Raw genomic sequence first — 17772 nt, forward strand, 5'->3', positions numbered from 1 at the left:
CTTTTGCATTGGTTCTGAGCATGCATGTTTGTACTTTGTACAAAAGTCCTATGGTTTTCTCTACACAAGATCGGACTTTGCTTCATCGGACTTTTGTTGCCAGAAAGTTTGTCCGTTCGCACAGCCAACAAAAGTCCAATGAAAACTGAAAAAGTTTGTCCGATGGAGCATACACACGGTTGGATGTTGCTTCAAAACAGATAATTTGCATGTTTGTTGTCAAAAAGTCTGATCGTGTGTATGGGCCTTTACGTTCCTAAAGTCTCTCCAGTTATGTTATATCCCTCAGACCTCATCATTTTTGATTGCCAATCTCTGGACTGCTTTTTAAATTAGGTTTTCGGAGATCTGTATAGGGAAATTAGGACCTTCTTCCTCCTTCTGGTAATCCTGATGGTAGCACCCCCAGAATTCTATTTGCTTTGTCCACTGCTTGACCACACTCCATTTGCTCATTTACAATCTTCTGTTCTCCCAATATTGTACTGTTGGGGGATTATTTTCCCATAAGTGTGTTGTTTTGCAGTTAGAAATACTGAACTGCAGTTTCCACTCCTTCGACCAATCTTCCATTAGCAAAAAGACATACCTTGTTCGGTAAACTTAATATAGATAGTTGTTAGGCTTCTACTCACTAGTTATTAGTCAGGTATTCTGTCACTGGGTTTTTTGGTTCACTTATATTTTCATGTTCGCTGAGTGATGCTGTTTGGAAGGATTTTGTCTTACTGTAAATAAAGCATACCGTCTGGTCCCAGTTTCCTGAGTGTAGCCACGCAGATCTGGCCATCTTTGCTGCTGATTCCTGACATATTGATACAGGCTGGTTTGTGGTAAATTAAGCCAATATATTGTAAATCTCCTCTACATTGAAGCCAGCCCTGGGACCATATCATGTAAATTAGAACGAACCACCTTTAGAATTGGTAATACTTACAATACCTGCCCGAGTTCTCACTCAATCCAGCACTGTGCCCATGTGCAGAGGCTCTAGCCTCTCACTTCCCGGTCTCACAGACTTTGCTGAGACATTGGGGGCTATTGGCTCCTGCTGTTGCCAGTCAAATCCTGGGACACAGGAGCAAGGGGTGGTACCATGCCGTACTGTCTTTGTCTATGAACAGAGAAAGCACAGCTCGGGATCCAGCCTGCAGGTGTATCACGAGATAGACAGCTGCTTCCAATGGTGGGACATTTAAGAGGAGGAGCCAGGAGGTCCAGTGAGGGACCTGAGTAGATTGGGGCCGCTCTGTTCAATTCTGTTGCACAGAGCAGGTAAGCATAAACCTGTTTGTTATTAAAAAACAAAAAATAAGTTGCATTTACAATCACTTTAATTAACCTCACCCCAGACCGACGATGCTGCTGTCCAAGGGTATCCCTGTTTCTCTTCCATTCTGAGTGTATTAGGGGGAAGGAAGGAATCAGGTCAGGAGAAGAGGTAGGCCAACATCCCACAACAAACAAGAGATCAAAGAAAAAAAACCCTGACGGGACTTTTTAGGCCGAGTAAATGAGTACAACATAGAAATATAGTTGAATATAATACTGACAGAAGTATAAAATCACAATGTAAGTTTTATTAAACATACACATAAAACCAAATAAAGGCAGATGGTGAATTGGTTAATGCATCTACAATATAAAGAACATAAAAAACATGTAAGCCAAGTTCTACCATGTACTGATAAATGTCACGATACATATACCGAGACCAAACATTTACAGGATCGCCCCTTTTCTACATTGTAGAACTTTAATTACATGATTTTTATGATCTGTATATTGTGGATGCATTAATCAATACACCAGCCGCCTTTTTGGGTTTATGTGCTCACTGGAGTTGATTTACTAAAGACAAATAGGTTGTCCACTTTGCAAGGCAAGTTGCACTTTGCAAGGGAATTTTCCATAGATATCAGTAAATGGGGTAAAATTTCACTCTGCAAAGAGTACCCGATCCCATTCAGGGTCCATGCACACCTTGGCAGATAAAAAACACTCATATAGAGTGTTTTTGTACAGGCGTTTAGGAGCATTCAGCGTTTCTTTCTGCAAGAAAATGCCTTAAACGCAAACCAGAAGGGTTTTCTTTTCCTGCCCCTAAACACTGAGCTTAAAATATGCCTCTAAACACCCTAATGTGCATGGACACATAGGATAACATTGAGCTGCTTCTACAGGCAAAACACAAAACCATAGCTCCCAACTGTCTCTGAATTAGAGGGACTTTTATCCTTATTTGTTCCTCATTTTGGCCTGATGTATATAATCCTTCTTTAAAGGGGTGTGGCAGGGATGTGTCTTATGCCTACATACTTTTGCTTATAGGTGTCCCTTGTTCCCATCTCAAAAAGTCGGGAGGTATGCAGAATTCCTGTAGAAACAAAAAATGTTTTAAGCCAGTGTGCATAGATCCTAAGGAAAATAAAAGACATAATTTTTGCTTACAAATGGTTGAATGATGGAAGTCAGCAGCACTTCACTTCATTCACTAAGGGTCAGTTCACACCATCATTTCTGCATTCTGGGTGCATTTCTGCATGCTTGTTTTTAAAGCATTCTGGTGTTTTTTTTTTCTCAATTCAGGACATGTGCTTTTTTGATGCGTTTTTGACAGGGTGGATTTGATTTAAATCAACTCGATTTAATTCACTAGTAAAAAGGCTTGATTTAAATCAAATCGATTTAAATCTCTGGGGACAACTGTCATCTCTGTCCCGCAGCGGCTCCTCCTCTAACTTGCTGTTGACTCGCCAATAGTCCTATTCACTTTAATGGGACAGCTGGTGATGCGGCAGTGACACAACAAGGGGAGGGACGTGGCGACAGCAGGTGAGTGGATGCTCGCTAACAGGCGCTGCCATGATGGGTCTGAAATTACAGATGCTCTTTAACCACTTAAAGACCAACCGCTGCAGTTGTACTGTGGCAGGTTGGCTCTCCTGGGCAAATCACCATCATTATACATTGACGCCTGTAAGACCTCTAGGGGGCACGCACACACAGCGCGACCCCGGAGCCGATGTGCTCAGCCGCGATGATTGCCAGCCACCCATGATCGCTCCTGGGAGAGACAGAATGGTGATCTGTCAATGTAAACAGACAGATCCTCTTTCTGTCAGGGGAGGAGAGACAGATTACAGTTATAAACACCTCCCTAGGGAACACTTAACCCTTTGATTGCCCCTAGTGTTAATCCCTTCCCTGCCAGTGACATTTATACAGTAATCAGTGGCTATTTTTATCGCTGTTTAAATGTCACTGGTCCCAAAAAAGTGTCAAAAGTGTCTGATCTGTCTGCTGCAATGTCGCAGTCTAGCTAAAAATCGATGATCTACTAGTAAAAAAAAAATGTATAATAAAAATGTTATAAATAAACTCCCTATTTTGTAGACACTATAACTTTTGTGCAAACACATCAATGTACGCTTATTGCATTTTTTTTGTGTTTTTTTTTTTGCATTTTTTGGGGGGTGGATATTTATTATAGAAAAAAGTAAAAAATATTGTTTTTTTTTCATTATTGTTGTTTTTTTTTGTTTCTAGTGGGGAAAAAACCCTCAGAGGTGATTAAATATCACCAACAGAAAGCTCTATTTGTAGGGAAAAAGGCACATTAATTTTGTTTGGGTACAGCATTGTGTGTCCGCACAATTGTCAGTTAAAGCTAAGCAGTGCTGTATCGCAAAAAATGGTCAGGTCATTAAGGGGCAAATTCTTCCGGTCCTTAAGTGGTTAAATGTAAGGAATCATTCTTATTTTGTAGTTTGAATCTTTAATATTTGCAAACAAAATGAAGGTTTCCTATTTAGAATAATAAGCTGTCAGGTTAGTAACACAGCGATATCATAGCCGATTCAATCAAAATTACAGTTTGTAGTGTACATAGAGATAAAAAAGTAGAAAAACTACGCTTAGAGGCTGATAAGCTGCCAACACTCCACTAGACATATAGTGCAAAAAAACATAAACAACAATAATGTGGTGCTCAAATGCTGAAACAAAAATAAAATCCAGAAAAAACATATGTGAATATATAAACCTAGGAACTGTGCGTCAGAGGGGGCGGAGTCACCGGATGGCCCCGCCCTCCGTTATATAAGAAGAGAAGCGTCACACAGCGGGAGCCTCCTATTGCGCGGAGTGGCCCGACAACAAAGAACAGACGCCATGGATGCCGGACGAGAACACCGGAGCAAGAAGACACGGATCGGAGGAAGAAGAGGATCGGAGGAAGAAGAAGATGGAGGAAGAAACCGAAGGATGAAGAAAGGAAGAAGGAAGAAGACCAGAAGAATGAAGATGAAAGAAGACTTTAATAAAGGAATTGTCAAAAACGTCTCCTGTCATTTTTAACACTTTTGTCACTTTTTTGTACTTTTGTACCCCCTTACCATTTCATAACGGGGGGGGGGCCGGGATCTGGGGGTCCCCTTGGTAAAGGGGGCTTCCAGATTCCAATAAGCCCCCTGCCCGCAGACCCCCACAACCACCCGCCAGGGTTGTGGGGATGAGGCCCTTGTCCCTTTGAGGACCCCAAAGAATCCACTCAATGTTGAGGGCATGTGGCCTGGTATGGTTCAGGAGGGGGGGGCGCTCTCTCGTTCCCCATATTTTCCTGTGGCCTGCCAGGTTGCGTGCTCATATAAGGGTCTGGTATGGATTTTGAGGGGGACCACCACACCTTTTTTTGGGGAGCGGAGTTCCCTTTAAAATCCATGCCAGACCTGAAGGGCCTGGTATGGATTTTGAGGGGGACCCCTACGCCATTTTTTTTGTTGGCACGGGGTTCCCCTTAATATCCATACCAGACCCGAAGGGCCTGGTATGGAATTTCGGGGGACCCCCACGCATTTTTTTTCTTAATTTTGTTTTTTTCTTAATGCTAACATGACCTGTGTGCAATGCAAATAGCCTTAAAAAAACCATAGAAGACGTACAACATTAGAATCCTACTATAGCTTGTAGTCAAAATATTCGACCGGGAATGTGAGTTTCGCTGCTCCACCGAATCTTCTTTAAACATTCGACAGACACCATAAGCCTTCAGTGACAGATTCGACCTTAATCCATTTGGATTTTCGAACGAATGCAATTTTTTAACGAAAAACAAAATAAATAAAAATGAATTTCGGTAGTAACTAAATAAATGTATTTTTTGGACGAAAATGAAATTCCAAAACAAAATATTTCAGTCTGCACATGTCTATTGTTGTACCACAAGGGAGTATTAACATGGAACCCGGTCTTTCCCCATCTTGGACACTGCCAGATCCCAGATCCGTAGCTGAAATAAAAGGCCAGAGCGGTCTGGAGCTCCAATGAGCCATGCAGGCCACACAGCAGGTCGCATACAAAATGGTTGTGAAAATCGTCCGCTGGGTGACATACCAAAGCTACATTTGTCAGTCTTATCAATATGATAAAAATGAGAGAGCTGCACCCCCAGGTAATATGATTCGAAGTCCGGAACTGCAAAGCCCCCCAGGGAAGTTGGGATCTGAAGATCCTTCCAGGATAGTTTGTGTCTACTGGGCCGCCAAATGAAAGATTGTAACAAAGCGTCCATAGTTTTTAAAGTATTTAAGAGGAATGTAAACCGGGAGTGCCATAGTACATAAAGAATTTTAGGTAAAAGTATAATTTTGACTAGTCCCAATCGGCCCATAACTCCCAACGGCAATTTGGCCAACGTCTGTGTTTTAGCTTTAATCAGAAGAAGGGGCTCCACATTCAGTGAGACCTAATCAGCTACATCCCTAGAAACCTGAACACCTAATGCCACGTACAAACGATCAGACTATCTGGCAGACAATCTGCCCATGTGTGTGCTAGTCCGCCAGACTTTTGAAATGAACGGATTTGCCCACAGATGGAAGAAAGTCCATTCATTTTGAATGTGGCTCCAGGTAGACGGGACTAGCGAAGGAAGTCAACGGCGAGATTGACACGTCGCTGGCCCCATCGTGCTATGGACTTAAAGGGGAAGCCCCACTCTGAAAAAACAGCGTAGGGGTCCCCCCAAAGTCCATATCAGACCCTTGTCCGAGCAGGTGGTGGGGACGAGTGAGCACCCCCCTCCTGAGCCATACCAGGCCACGTGCCCTCAACATGGGGGGGTGCTTTGGGGAAGGGGGGGCCCTGCGGCCCCCCCTACCTCAAAGCACCTTGTCCCCATGTTGATGAGGACAAGGGCCTTTTTCCGACAACCCTGGCCGTTGGTTGTCGGGGTCTGCGGACAGCTTATCGGAATCCCTTACGACATCCCTTATGATGTCACAGTCCCAGCATCCTCCGGGACTGTGACATCATAAGGGGCGGGGACATCACCCGGTGACCCCTCCCCTTGTCCCTATATAAGTCGCCGCACAACGCGTCCCTGTCATTGCGGCCAGAGACAGCGTTGAGTCAACATCTCAAGGAAGAAGAAGAGAAGGCGGCGACAGCGGCGACAGAAGACCGGGCCACCCCAAGTAAAAGAGCTGGAAGAAGGAAGCAGAGGCCCGGCAAGAAGAACCGAAGCTGGGGACAAAACCCCCGAAGTCAGAAGAAGACCCCCAGACGGCAGCGGCGGTGGCGAAGAAGAAAGCCGGGCTCCTCCGCTAGTAAAAGAGCTAGCAGAAGATAGCAGAGGAGTCCGGTGAGAAGACCACCAAGACAGAAGACCACCGGGGCTGTGCAATAAATTATTTTAAAACCTTGTGTTGTGTTTTATTTACACTTTTTTCACCAGGTGAATGGGTAGGGGTACATTGTACCCCATACTCATTCATATAGGGTGGGGGGCCGGTATCTGGGGGCCACCTTATTAAAGGGGGCTCCCGGATTCCGATAAGCCCCCCGCCTGCAGACCCCGACAACCAATGGCCAGGGTTGTCGCGAAGAGGCCCTTGTCCTAATCAACATGGGGACAAGGTGCTTTGGGGTGTGGGGGCTGCAGGGCCCCCCTTCCCCAAAGCACCCCCCTATGTTGAGGTCATGCGGCCTGGTACGGCTCAGGAGGGGGGGGGCGCTCGCTTGTCCCCATCCCCTTTCCTGACTGGCCAGGCTGCATGCTCGGATAAGGGTCTCATATGGACTTTGGGGGGACCCCCATGCCGTTTTTTTGGCGTAGGGCTTCCCCTTTAAGTCCATACCAGGTGACGGGGCCAACGACCGAAGGTGGCAACATTGACTTCCTCCGCTAGTTCCGTCTACCTGGAGCAGCGTTCAAAATGAACGGACTTTCCTCCGTGTGTGGGCAAGTCCGTTCATTTCAAAAGTCTGGCGGACTCCCGCCATAGTCCGGTGGTTTGTCCGCCGCTCCTAGTCCGCCGGAAAAGTCTGGTCGTGTGTGGGCATGTCCACTTGTGTGTTGCTGAAAGTGTTTAAAAGTGCTAACTCTGAGTAAGGGCATGTTAGCCTGGTCTTCAGATGGGGGAAACATATCCATAGGGAGAATCTGGGACTTGTCCCAGTTTATTTTAAGGCTTGAGAATCTACTGAAGTTTTCTATGATCTGTAACGCAGTTGAAAGGGAGGGGCCAGAGTCAGCCAGGTAAAGGATCATGTTGTCTGCATATAGCCCTACCTTTTCCACCACAGATCCAGATCTTAACCCTCTAACATCAGGGGGCTCCCTAAGGGCCACCGCCAAGGGTTCCACAGCCAGTGCTTATAGAAGGGGCTATATGGGGAAGCCCTGCCACATCCCCCTTGAAAGTGGGAAAGCGCCAGACGTCAAACCATTTGCTACCACCCTAGCCTAGGTTCATGAAGAGGTGTCTGGTATTGAGTGCTGTGTTTTTTGCCGGCATGAAGCCTGTTTAATCGGAATGTATCAATGAAAGAATAACCTTATTTAAGCGTAGAGCTGGGATTTTGGACAAGATTTTAATGTCTGTTTGGAGCAGGGAATGGGGCTGTAAGATTCTGGGTGATGGGGGTTCTTACCTGGTTTAGGGATAAGGGCTATGACAGCTTCCTGAATAGATTCAGGAAGGGTAGCAGCTTCAAATATAGCATTATAAAGGGCTAGAAGTCTAGGGACCAGGATATCGGAAAGATGGCCATAGAATTCAATGGGCGGGCCATCAGAGCCAGGAGCTTTAGCCTTTGTAAACTGAGCTAGGGCAAGGGTAATGTCATCCTCTGAGATCAGAGCCTCCAACACATCCACTTGTTTAGCATTTAACTTGGGGAGATCTAGTGTCTCAATAAAGTTCTAGAGATCCTGTGGGGATAATGCACTTTAGACGTGTAGACTTCCTGAAAGAAGTGCACAAATTCCCTGGCGATAGCAGCGGGGTCTGTAATGTCACCTGCCATGTCTGAGTGTACTGTAATTACCACTGGGGGTCTGGAGTCCAGATGCGCCAGATAGGCCAGTAGTTTATCAGGGCGCTCTCCCTGTTCAAAGATCTTAATTTTGCTAAAAAACAACATGTTTAGCCGTTCCTGACACAGCTGATCCACCACCCTGGTATGCAGTTTCAATTGTGCCAAGGAGTCAGGCGATGGCGAGGAGGCATATCGGTCCTCCGACATCATCAACTGAGTCACGGCATTAACATAATCAGGCTTAGAATTTAGTTTAAACCTAGAGATGGATTCAGTAAGTAGTAGTCTAACATGTTTCTTAAAGTTTTCCAAGATCACTTGAGGAGAGGCTGTATCTGCATTGTTATTGAAGAAGATTGTCCACTCCAGGGCCAATCTGTCACTATCAGGGAGAATAGTTAGCCAGAATGGATTCAATTTCCAATTCAAGGATGGGGGGCAGTATATGAGGATAATTCTATCCAATACGGGGAATGATCTGATAGTATTCGCGCCAGCCCGCAACCTGGGGTTTAAAGTATGGGACAGCCATATAAAGTCTATATGAGACATAGAGGAGTGTGAGCTAGAGAAGCAGCAATAAGCCTGAAGGGTGGGATGTAAGTATTGGCAAGTATTAACCAAGTTAAAACTAGTCAATAGGCAATTTAACCTGGTGTCACGGGCTGGCATTTGAGACTGTAGCCCCTGGGACATTCGGTTCAGACACAGATTTGCAACCATATTAAAGTCTCTCAGGCAGACAGCTGGTATAGATGGATACTTGGCCATAAATGAAAAACCTTCTCTGAGGATAGTGGAATTATAAGGTGGAACATACCATGCTAATAATAGCAATAAATCACCCTTCATCTTGGCAAGCAAGAAAATATATCTGGCCTGGGGGTTTGACACCACTGTGTGAAGTTCGAAGTACACTGATTTGGCCATGAGCACAGACACCCCTGGAAAAGAATGTGCACGTGGCATGAAATGCCCATCCAATCCAGGGCTGCCGCAGTGCCTGCTGCATGAAAAACTATGATGTCTGCATGTTGTATCTTTACAAAGGACAGAGCAGCAGTGTGTTTCAATTTAACACGTAGACCATGCACATTCCACGTGAGAAACTTCAGCCTGGCCATAGTATAAGCGTAAGGAAGGACAAAGGCACCCTATTCCCGAGCAGATTTGAGATGCAAATCCAAACCTAGAGCTGTTCCATGCCTGCCGGCGGCCAAGGATGATATCTATAGTGTGGTTCTATAGGTTAAAGATGTTGCAACCCGGTCAATAAGCTGCCCAGAAGTATTAATAAGTAGGGTACACTAGAATAAAAGAAAAGTAGCATATGCACCATATCAGGGGCTAAAAAAACACACACAAGTTCAGTGCCCCCAGTGAACGAGAAACTGGTAAACAGGGGTTGTGGGCAGCATCATATACAGTGGTGTGAAAAAGTGTTTGCCCCCTTCCTCATTTCCTGTTCCTTTACATGTTTGTCACACTTAAGTGTTTCGGAACATCAAACCAATTTAAACAATAGTCAAGGACAACACAAGTAAACACAAAATGCAATTTGTAAATGAAGGTGTTTATTATTAAAGGTGAAAAAAAATCCAAACCATCATGGCCCTGTGTGAAAAAGTGATTGCCCCCCTTGTTAAAACATACTATAACTGTGGTTGTCCACACCTGAGTTCAATTTCTCTAGCCACACCCAGGCCTGATTATTGCCACACCTGTTCACAATCAAAGCATCACTTAAATAGGAGCTGCTTGACACAGTAAGGTCCACCAGAAGATCCTTAAAAGCTACACATCATGCCGAGACCCAAAGAAATTCAGGAACAATTGAGAAAGAGAAAGTAATTGAGATCTATCAGTCTGGAAAGGGTTATAAAGCCATTTCCAAAGCTTTGGGAATCCAGCGAACCACAGTGAGAGCCATTATCCACAAATGGCGAAGACATGGAACAGTGGTGAACCTTCCCAGGAGTGGCCGGCCGCCCAAAATTACCCCAAGAGCGCAGCGACGACTCATCCAAGAGGTCACAAAAGACCCCACAACAACGTCCAAGGAACTGCAGGCCTCACTTGCCTCAGTTAAGGTCAGCGTTCATGCCTCCACCATCAGGAAAAGACTTGGCAAAAATGGCCTGCATGGCAGAGTTCCAAGGAGAAAACCACTGCTGAGCAAAAAGAACATCAAAGCTCGTCTCAATTTCTCCACAACACATCTTGATGATCCCCAAGACTTTTGGGACAACATTCTGTGGACCGATGAGACAAAAGTGGAACTTTTTGGAAGGTGTGTGTCCAAGTATATCTGGCGTAGAAGGAACACTGCATTTCATAAAAAGAACATTATACCAACAGTAAAATATGGTGGTGGTAGTGTGATGGTCTGGGGCTGTTTTGCTGCTTCAGGACCTGGAAGACTTGCCGTGATAAAAGGAACTATGAATTCTGCTGTCTACCAAGAGATCCTGAAGGAGAATGTCCGACCATCTGTTCGTGTACTCAAGCTGAAACGAACTTGGGTTCTGCAGCAGGACAATGATCCTAAACACACCAGCAAGTCCACCACCGAATGGCTGAAGAAAAACAAAATGAAGACTTTGGAGTGGCCTAGCCAAAGTCCTGACCTGAATCCTATTGAGATGTTGTGGTATGACCTTAAAAAGGCCGTTCATGCTCGAAAACCCTCTAATGTAACTGAATTAGGACAATTCTGCAAAGATGAGTGGGCCAAAATTCCTCCAGGACGCTGTAAAAGCCTCATTGCACGTTATCGCAAACGCTTGGTTGCAGTTGTTGCTGCTAAGGGTGGCCCAACCAGTTATTAGGTTTAGGGGGCAATCACTTTTTCACACAGGGCCATGATGGTTTGGATTTTTTTTCACCTTTAATAATAAACACCTTCATTTACAAATTGCATTTTGTGTTTACTTGTGTTGTCCTTGACTATTGTTTAAATTGGTTTGATGTTCCGAAACACTTAAGTGTGACAAACATGTAAAGGAACAGGAAATGAGGAAGGGGGCAAACACTTTTTCACACCACTGTAAGTAGGTAGGGGAAATTCAAAGCAGGTGATTGCACAGTACTCACGGCTCAAGCAGGATTTAATTGATCGAGCCAGTCTAAGGCAGCTCCTGGTTCCTCATAGAAATGGATGCGGTCCTCTCCGACCACGCGGCGACGAGCGGGAAATAGCATGGCATATTTCAGGTGGCGGACTTGCAAACGCTGCTTGATCTAGGTGAACTGACTGCATTTTCTCTGCACTTCCGTGGAGAAGGCAAATATTTGATGGTTGTACAGGGGGATATTACCCTTTTCCCTGGCTAGGCGTAGGATAACATCACAATCTCTGTAGTTTAGAAACTTGGCAATAAAGACACATGGAGGCGCTCCATGAAGTGTTTTTTTTTAAGGCATCCAATGAGCGCGCTCCACAACAAACGATTGCGAGAAGGCCTCCTTGCCATAGGTATTGATGAGCAGATCTTCCAGAAATGTGGACGGGTTATTACACTCTTGACCTTCCGGGAGGCCTATGAAGTGACGATTGTTCCACCTTGGGCGATTCTCCAAATAATCCCGTTTCTGCTGAAACTGGGCAATGAAGCGGTGTGCCTGATCTGCCGACTCATGCAGGAGGGTTTCCTCCACGCGTCCCAGATGTTGCTCCGACTCACCAACTCTTTCCCGCAGGTGCTGCATGTAAAAAGTGTCATATATATATATGTGTATATATATATATATATATATATATATATATATATATATATATCGTTGATAAGACAAACTTGTGATTGTGAGACGAATTTTATTAATTAGTTCTGAGTCAGCGTAAATCAAAATGTGTGTTTTATTGTACACACCAAAATAGAAAAAAAAAAACTTACAAAAATAGTACAATGATAAAATTCTAGTATTGTTCATTCGTTTCAAAAGGTATAAAAAGAGTTCTTCAAGTTAGACCATGTGTTCTATTGTCTTCCCTTTTACAAATGGTGGAATAACCCTTTGTATGCTGAGGAGTAGCTGAAAGTCTGTGTGCTGAAATAGATGGATATATTCATAGCTGAGTGTAGGTGCAGAAGGACCGTCTTCGAACTAGCTTTTGCTTATATCAACTCAAAGCTTCTAAATTTGCGCCAAAAGAATAAACCCACCCTTCTAATTAACACTCCCTCCCAAGGGTGTATGCTAAGGAGTGGTTACCATAGCTATTTAACATCTGGTATCACTCAGACATACAGACTACTATTATAATGACAGGAAGTGGGGGAAGCAGAATCTTAGACTTTAAACAAAATATCAGTTACATAGGAATATGTCTTTAAAAGCATATATAAGATTTACTATATTCATCAAAATCCTGACAAGTTTTAAATGTTTACTTCAGTTTCAGCAAGTCATAATATGGAGATTAATTGATTCAGAGTTACCATACACACAATTATGGAGAATTCATATTCTAAATAAAGTATAATAAAGCCAAATTAAATTTTAGATATTAAGAATATAACACTGCATAACCTGGTGAAGTAGGGAGATATCCACCTTCACTTCTTCAATCCTCGTAGTGAGAAAGGTCTGGCAGGTAGCGTTCGCCTCCAGGATTTCTGCCTTAACAGTAGTGCGGGAGGTAGAACAGGAGGAGGGAGAGCCGCCATCTTTAGCCTATGTGTCTCCGCCCTGACGGCGGAATCTGTCAAGTTTTGTGACTGTGTCGCCTGTTTGCGAGGCAGTGACATCTCTCCAGGGTTCCCCGAGGCACTGCAGGTAAAGTACCAGGTGATTAGCTCTACAAAAAAGAGGGACAGGATCATAGAATCAGGATCTCTCCAGCGGAGCTCAGCTCAGGAACGTCTTACCTCATGCAGCCTCAGGCCACGCCCCCCAATTCCATGATTATTAGAGAAGAATTAACCTCCATTAATCTCCATAGAAAATCTCCAAATTTTTTTTCCATATGGCAGCCATGGTGTCAGGAACCATGAAACATACTGAGACAGAAGTACAATCAAATCACATTTGTTTATTAATAAAAATAAAAAGGTAAATAGAAAAAAGCGTTGTCAAGCATAGCCAGAGTCCAGTAGCCAGATCGGGTAGTCAGCCAGTCCAAAGTTCATAAACCAGGACGGGTAATCAGCCAGTCCAGAAGTCAGGGATCAAAGGAGAGCAACTGCAAGCAGGATAAGAAGCCAGGAGGGATGTCAGCAAACCAGTCTTGAAACAAACAGCAGGAGATGGTTCCTTGTGATGTGACCAACGCGAAGGCAAAGGAAAGAGTGATCTGGAAGGCTTTAAATAGGCAGGACAGACAAGCATCATCGGGAACAGCTGGTAACTGTGGAAAGAGAAGAGAGCTGGCAATTAGCCGACAGCTGAGTGGCCAGCCCAGAGGAGGAAGGGCTAAGCCAGCCCTGACACATGGCTAGACATTGCAGGGCTTGCGCCATATCAACTAGTGTTAGATAGATTATTGGAGGGTTGAGCAATAGATGGCAAGGAATTATCTTGTTAGAGAAAGGTTGGCACATGAAAATATGTATCTATCTTCTAAAAGTTATTTTAATAGGTATAGATGTTTGTTTTTTGTTTGTTTTTAGAGGTTCTATTTTTTTCATCGAATATCTTTACATAGATACACAGCAAACGTCATGAAGATGTGTATGATTATTTCTTATATGCTTCATCAATAAGTTATCATTTAACCTATTGTCGATAAGTTACTTGCGGGTAATGTGTGTTGGCGACAGTGCAACATGTTACAATGTAATGCATAGCATACATACGCTACTGTTTTGTCAATAAAAACCTTCTTCTGATTTAAAAAAAGAAATTGTGGACTCATACTGTACAGCATGTGAGTCAAACAGGCAATCATGAGGGAAAACTTCAATAGGATCCAACCCGGAACAGTCGATGTTTAGAAAATGAGCCCCATCTGGTATTGAGAGAGAGGTTCCAACATTAGAAGGCAGGAGAAGTGCGGTGGACCCTGTCAGATGTTGCAGTGTTTGGCAATGATATATAAATATATATATATATATATATATATATATATATATATATATATATATATATATATATATATATATATAGATAGATATATATATAAAAACAAACAGCCGCACATAGTGTAACACTGTATGGTAGGTTTAATGTATAATTAGGGTATTATTTTTCTACCAATAAAAATACGATTGCATCTGTAATTGTAAAGGCAAATCGCTCGTGGAGTGATGCTCGTAGAGTCATAGTGATTTGCCCATATAATTGAAGGATACAATACAATAAATAACAGAGGGGGTTCATTTTCTAAACATCGACTGTTCCGGGTTGGATCCTATTGAGGTTTTCCCTCATGATTGCCTGTTTGACTCACATGCTGTACAGTATATAAGTCCACCATTTCTGGTATGCATGCAAACCGTATCACTTGTGGTTGCACTTTAAAGATCACGTTTTCATTCACCTTATGGGATTTATTTTCTATGATGCACTACCTATGATGTTCAGTCATGAACTTTGAGTAACTTCGAACATTGCCTAATTTTTTTTTCACCTATATTACACTTATCATCCTTTTTTTATTATTCTACATTTTCACGTCAGTGATTGTTCATCCACCATATATTCATTTATACCTTGGGCCACCTAGGTTTATATAGTCACATATGTTTTTTCCTGGATTTTCTTTTGTTTGTTTTGTTTGAGCGCACATTATTGTTTGTAGTGTACATAGATTTGCAAAACAATAGGATAAAGGAATAATCCTGAACTTTGTTTTATGTCATGGTTACTGTGAAATGTATTAATGCAGTGAATAAGTTTACCAAAAATGCAAATAAAAAAAATTAAAAAGTAAATATTGCAGAATATACAGCCTCAAATATACAGCCTCATGCTACATACTGTAACTAAGCTTCATTTCATGCTGAATAATCTAAATTAATAATGTACCTTAAATTAAAAAAAAAAAACTACAAAAGCATTTTATTTAAATACATTGGATATAAAATAAAAAAAAAATCTGTTTTAAATCAAAAAAAACTTTTTTTTTTTAAATAATCGATTATTATCCACCCTGGTTTTTGATGTGTTTTGCCATATTCCAGATGCATTCCATGCAGAAAAAAATGTTTTACTTTTGTTGACTGTACCAGAACACACTGCACTGGTGTGAACGAGGGTCATTGGAATACATGGAAAACACTGCATGCATTTTTGATGCAGATTGCACCAGCCCCAAGTTCTGGGAATAAATCCCTTGCAAACTTTCTTTGCCTTTAGTAAATCAACCTCAGTGACTCAAAATAAGTTTTGCCTGGGAAGTCAGAGATAACACAGAACTCCTTGTCTGTATACTTGTTCCGGGACAGTTATATGGAACCTTTTGGAGCCAAAAGGGGAAGTCAGCAGTGCAGCAAATATATCAGCATAGATTCCCTTTATCATGCCTACATCTTTATTTTTATCTAGTTAAAGCATTACTAAAACTGATGTTCCTTGCCAAACTGATTTTTAACTTTTTGTTTTTCCTTTGGTCCATGTTCCCCAGGGCGGTGCTCAGCCCTCGTTCCATTTTTTTTTTTCAATCTCCTGACATCCTGACGATTAGCCTAGAAATTTGTGCATTACTGTTTTTTAACATTTGGTTCCCATTGACTTCAATGGGATTTAGCTTCAGTGCCCAAACCTTAGGCATGTTCTCCGAACCCAGGTATGTTCAGCTCATTACTTTTCAAATGCTTTACGGACATTGCTATGCTGGTGTTCATTCTCTGTTTATATGCAGTTTTGAGGACTTAGAAAACCTTCTTTGTGACCTACAGTAATTAATTAAACCATTTTCTTTATCAGTATTTCCAGGAAACTAGGATTCAGGTGATACACATATAGTTGGGGAATTTTGGTAAGTTATGTTCATGTAAAACAATAACCTTTTATATTGCAGCATTTCAGACAATTCTTGCCATTTTACTATCGCACAACAATAAAAATGCTAATCACATGTGCAGTAATAAATGTGCATACATCTGCAGGAACATTCTTTGCATCCATACATTATAGATTAGCACATGGAAAGGGTACATGTAATAATTAAGGCTTATACATGTTGGGACTGGATTCAGAATCTTGGAACCATGCTCAGACAAGCGTTTATAGCTGAACACATGGTAGATATAAAAGGGCACTAATGAATGCAGCTCTTTGATAATTAATACATTATCAAATGTATTTTTGTAAGCAGTGTACCTTAATTTGACCAAGTATCAGCCTCTTTCAGTATACTGTATAATCTCTACAGCGGAGCTTAGAGAGAGGAGGGAGAATCAGCAACAGTAGACAATTGAGTGTGCTACAGTTCAAGGAACATGCTCTTATGAGAGGAGAGAGAAGTAACAGAGAGATGAGTTAATCAGTGTGCTGCTCTTCCTTTCAATGTCCAGTCACAGGGTTGGGTTGGGGACTTGTAAGTGTTTAATGATCAAAGAAAAAGGCAAACAAAATGTATGACATGAAGGTTGCAAAGTAGAAAAACAAATGCATGAACGTATAAAGTAAACATTGTCCAGAGACACACAGGAATGGAAAAAAACAGATATTAAAGAACATACAATTCTGAGTATTGACCTGCGTCTAGGAGGGTGGGAGGTTAGCAAGTGCAATTTCACGTATAAATGAAGGGAACAGTTGAAGATTTTGGGGGAATAGGGAGATAGATATAAGAAGAGGAGGGATATGAGGAATTGTAAAAGAACAAATGGAGGGGAAAGGGTGAGATCAGAAAGAGAGGAAATAAGAAGAAAAGAATATAAGAGGCTGGTAGTCGATGGACTTCGCATGGCATCACAACTCTAGCAAGGTTGCATAACAATGAGCTAAGTCTACATATCTAGAGACTAAATGGTTAAGAGGGAGGGGTTGGTTATGCACTTTCAGGGGTCACAAACATAATGTCCTTGTATCTAGCAGAACTTTTAAATTTGTTCCAGCTGGGGTATAGTGCCATCTTGTCAACAACTTGTAGTTCATTTTGGCTTTCTTAGAGGAAATTAAAGAAACATGAGCAAGCTGTAATATTTTATCTCTCTGTTCATCAGAAAGGTGAGAGTTCAAGTCGGACTCCCATTTGTTAAGGAATTCCGGATATGAGGGGTTAGACTTGTAAGTGAAAGTGAAGCTATAGCAGAGAAGGGTCAGGTCCACTCTCTTGCCAGTGAGGGATGTGCTATGTGTCAGAGCTGTGTAAATTTCACAACTGGATGGACAGAAATAGAAAGCAGTTAAAAGACCTTACAGCTTGTTTACAGATGTGGCAGCTGTTGTTTCCTCACTGCCAGTTTTAACCCTCAAAAACTTGCAACCCCACACTGCAACAAGGTACCATTGTGGCAGGGCCTCACTTACTTGAATAGGTCGTATTGTGTTTTTTTTCCAAGT

At 42.5% G+C, this 17772-nt stretch overlaps 1 protein-coding gene across 2 annotated transcripts in view; it reads left to right on the plus strand.

The window, feature by feature from the left end:
* The window catches only part of LOC143974587 (signal-transducing adaptor protein 1-like), a 167614-nt gene that overhangs the window by 140304 nt on the left and 9538 nt on the right, over positions 1–17772 (plus strand). Inside the window, exon 10 of one of the 2 annotated variants that reach the window (XM_077476135.1) lies at positions 16189–16240. The exons of the other annotated variant lie outside the window; for it this stretch is intronic. Within the exon in view, the coding sequence (XP_077332261.1) occupies positions 16189–16205 (17 nt within the window). The 3' untranslated portion in view covers positions 16206–16240. The remainder of the gene's footprint in view (positions 1–16188; positions 16241–17772) is intronic. 2 annotated transcript variants of the gene reach the window in all.

Source organism: Lithobates pipiens, unplaced genomic scaffold (genome assembly GCF_037356315.1).
Source record: "Lithobates pipiens isolate NorthernLeopardFrog02 unplaced genomic scaffold, aLitPip1_a1.2 Scaffold_13, whole genome shotgun sequence".
In the NCBI taxonomy this organism is placed as follows: domain Eukaryota; kingdom Metazoa; phylum Chordata; class Amphibia; order Anura; family Ranidae; genus Lithobates; species Lithobates pipiens.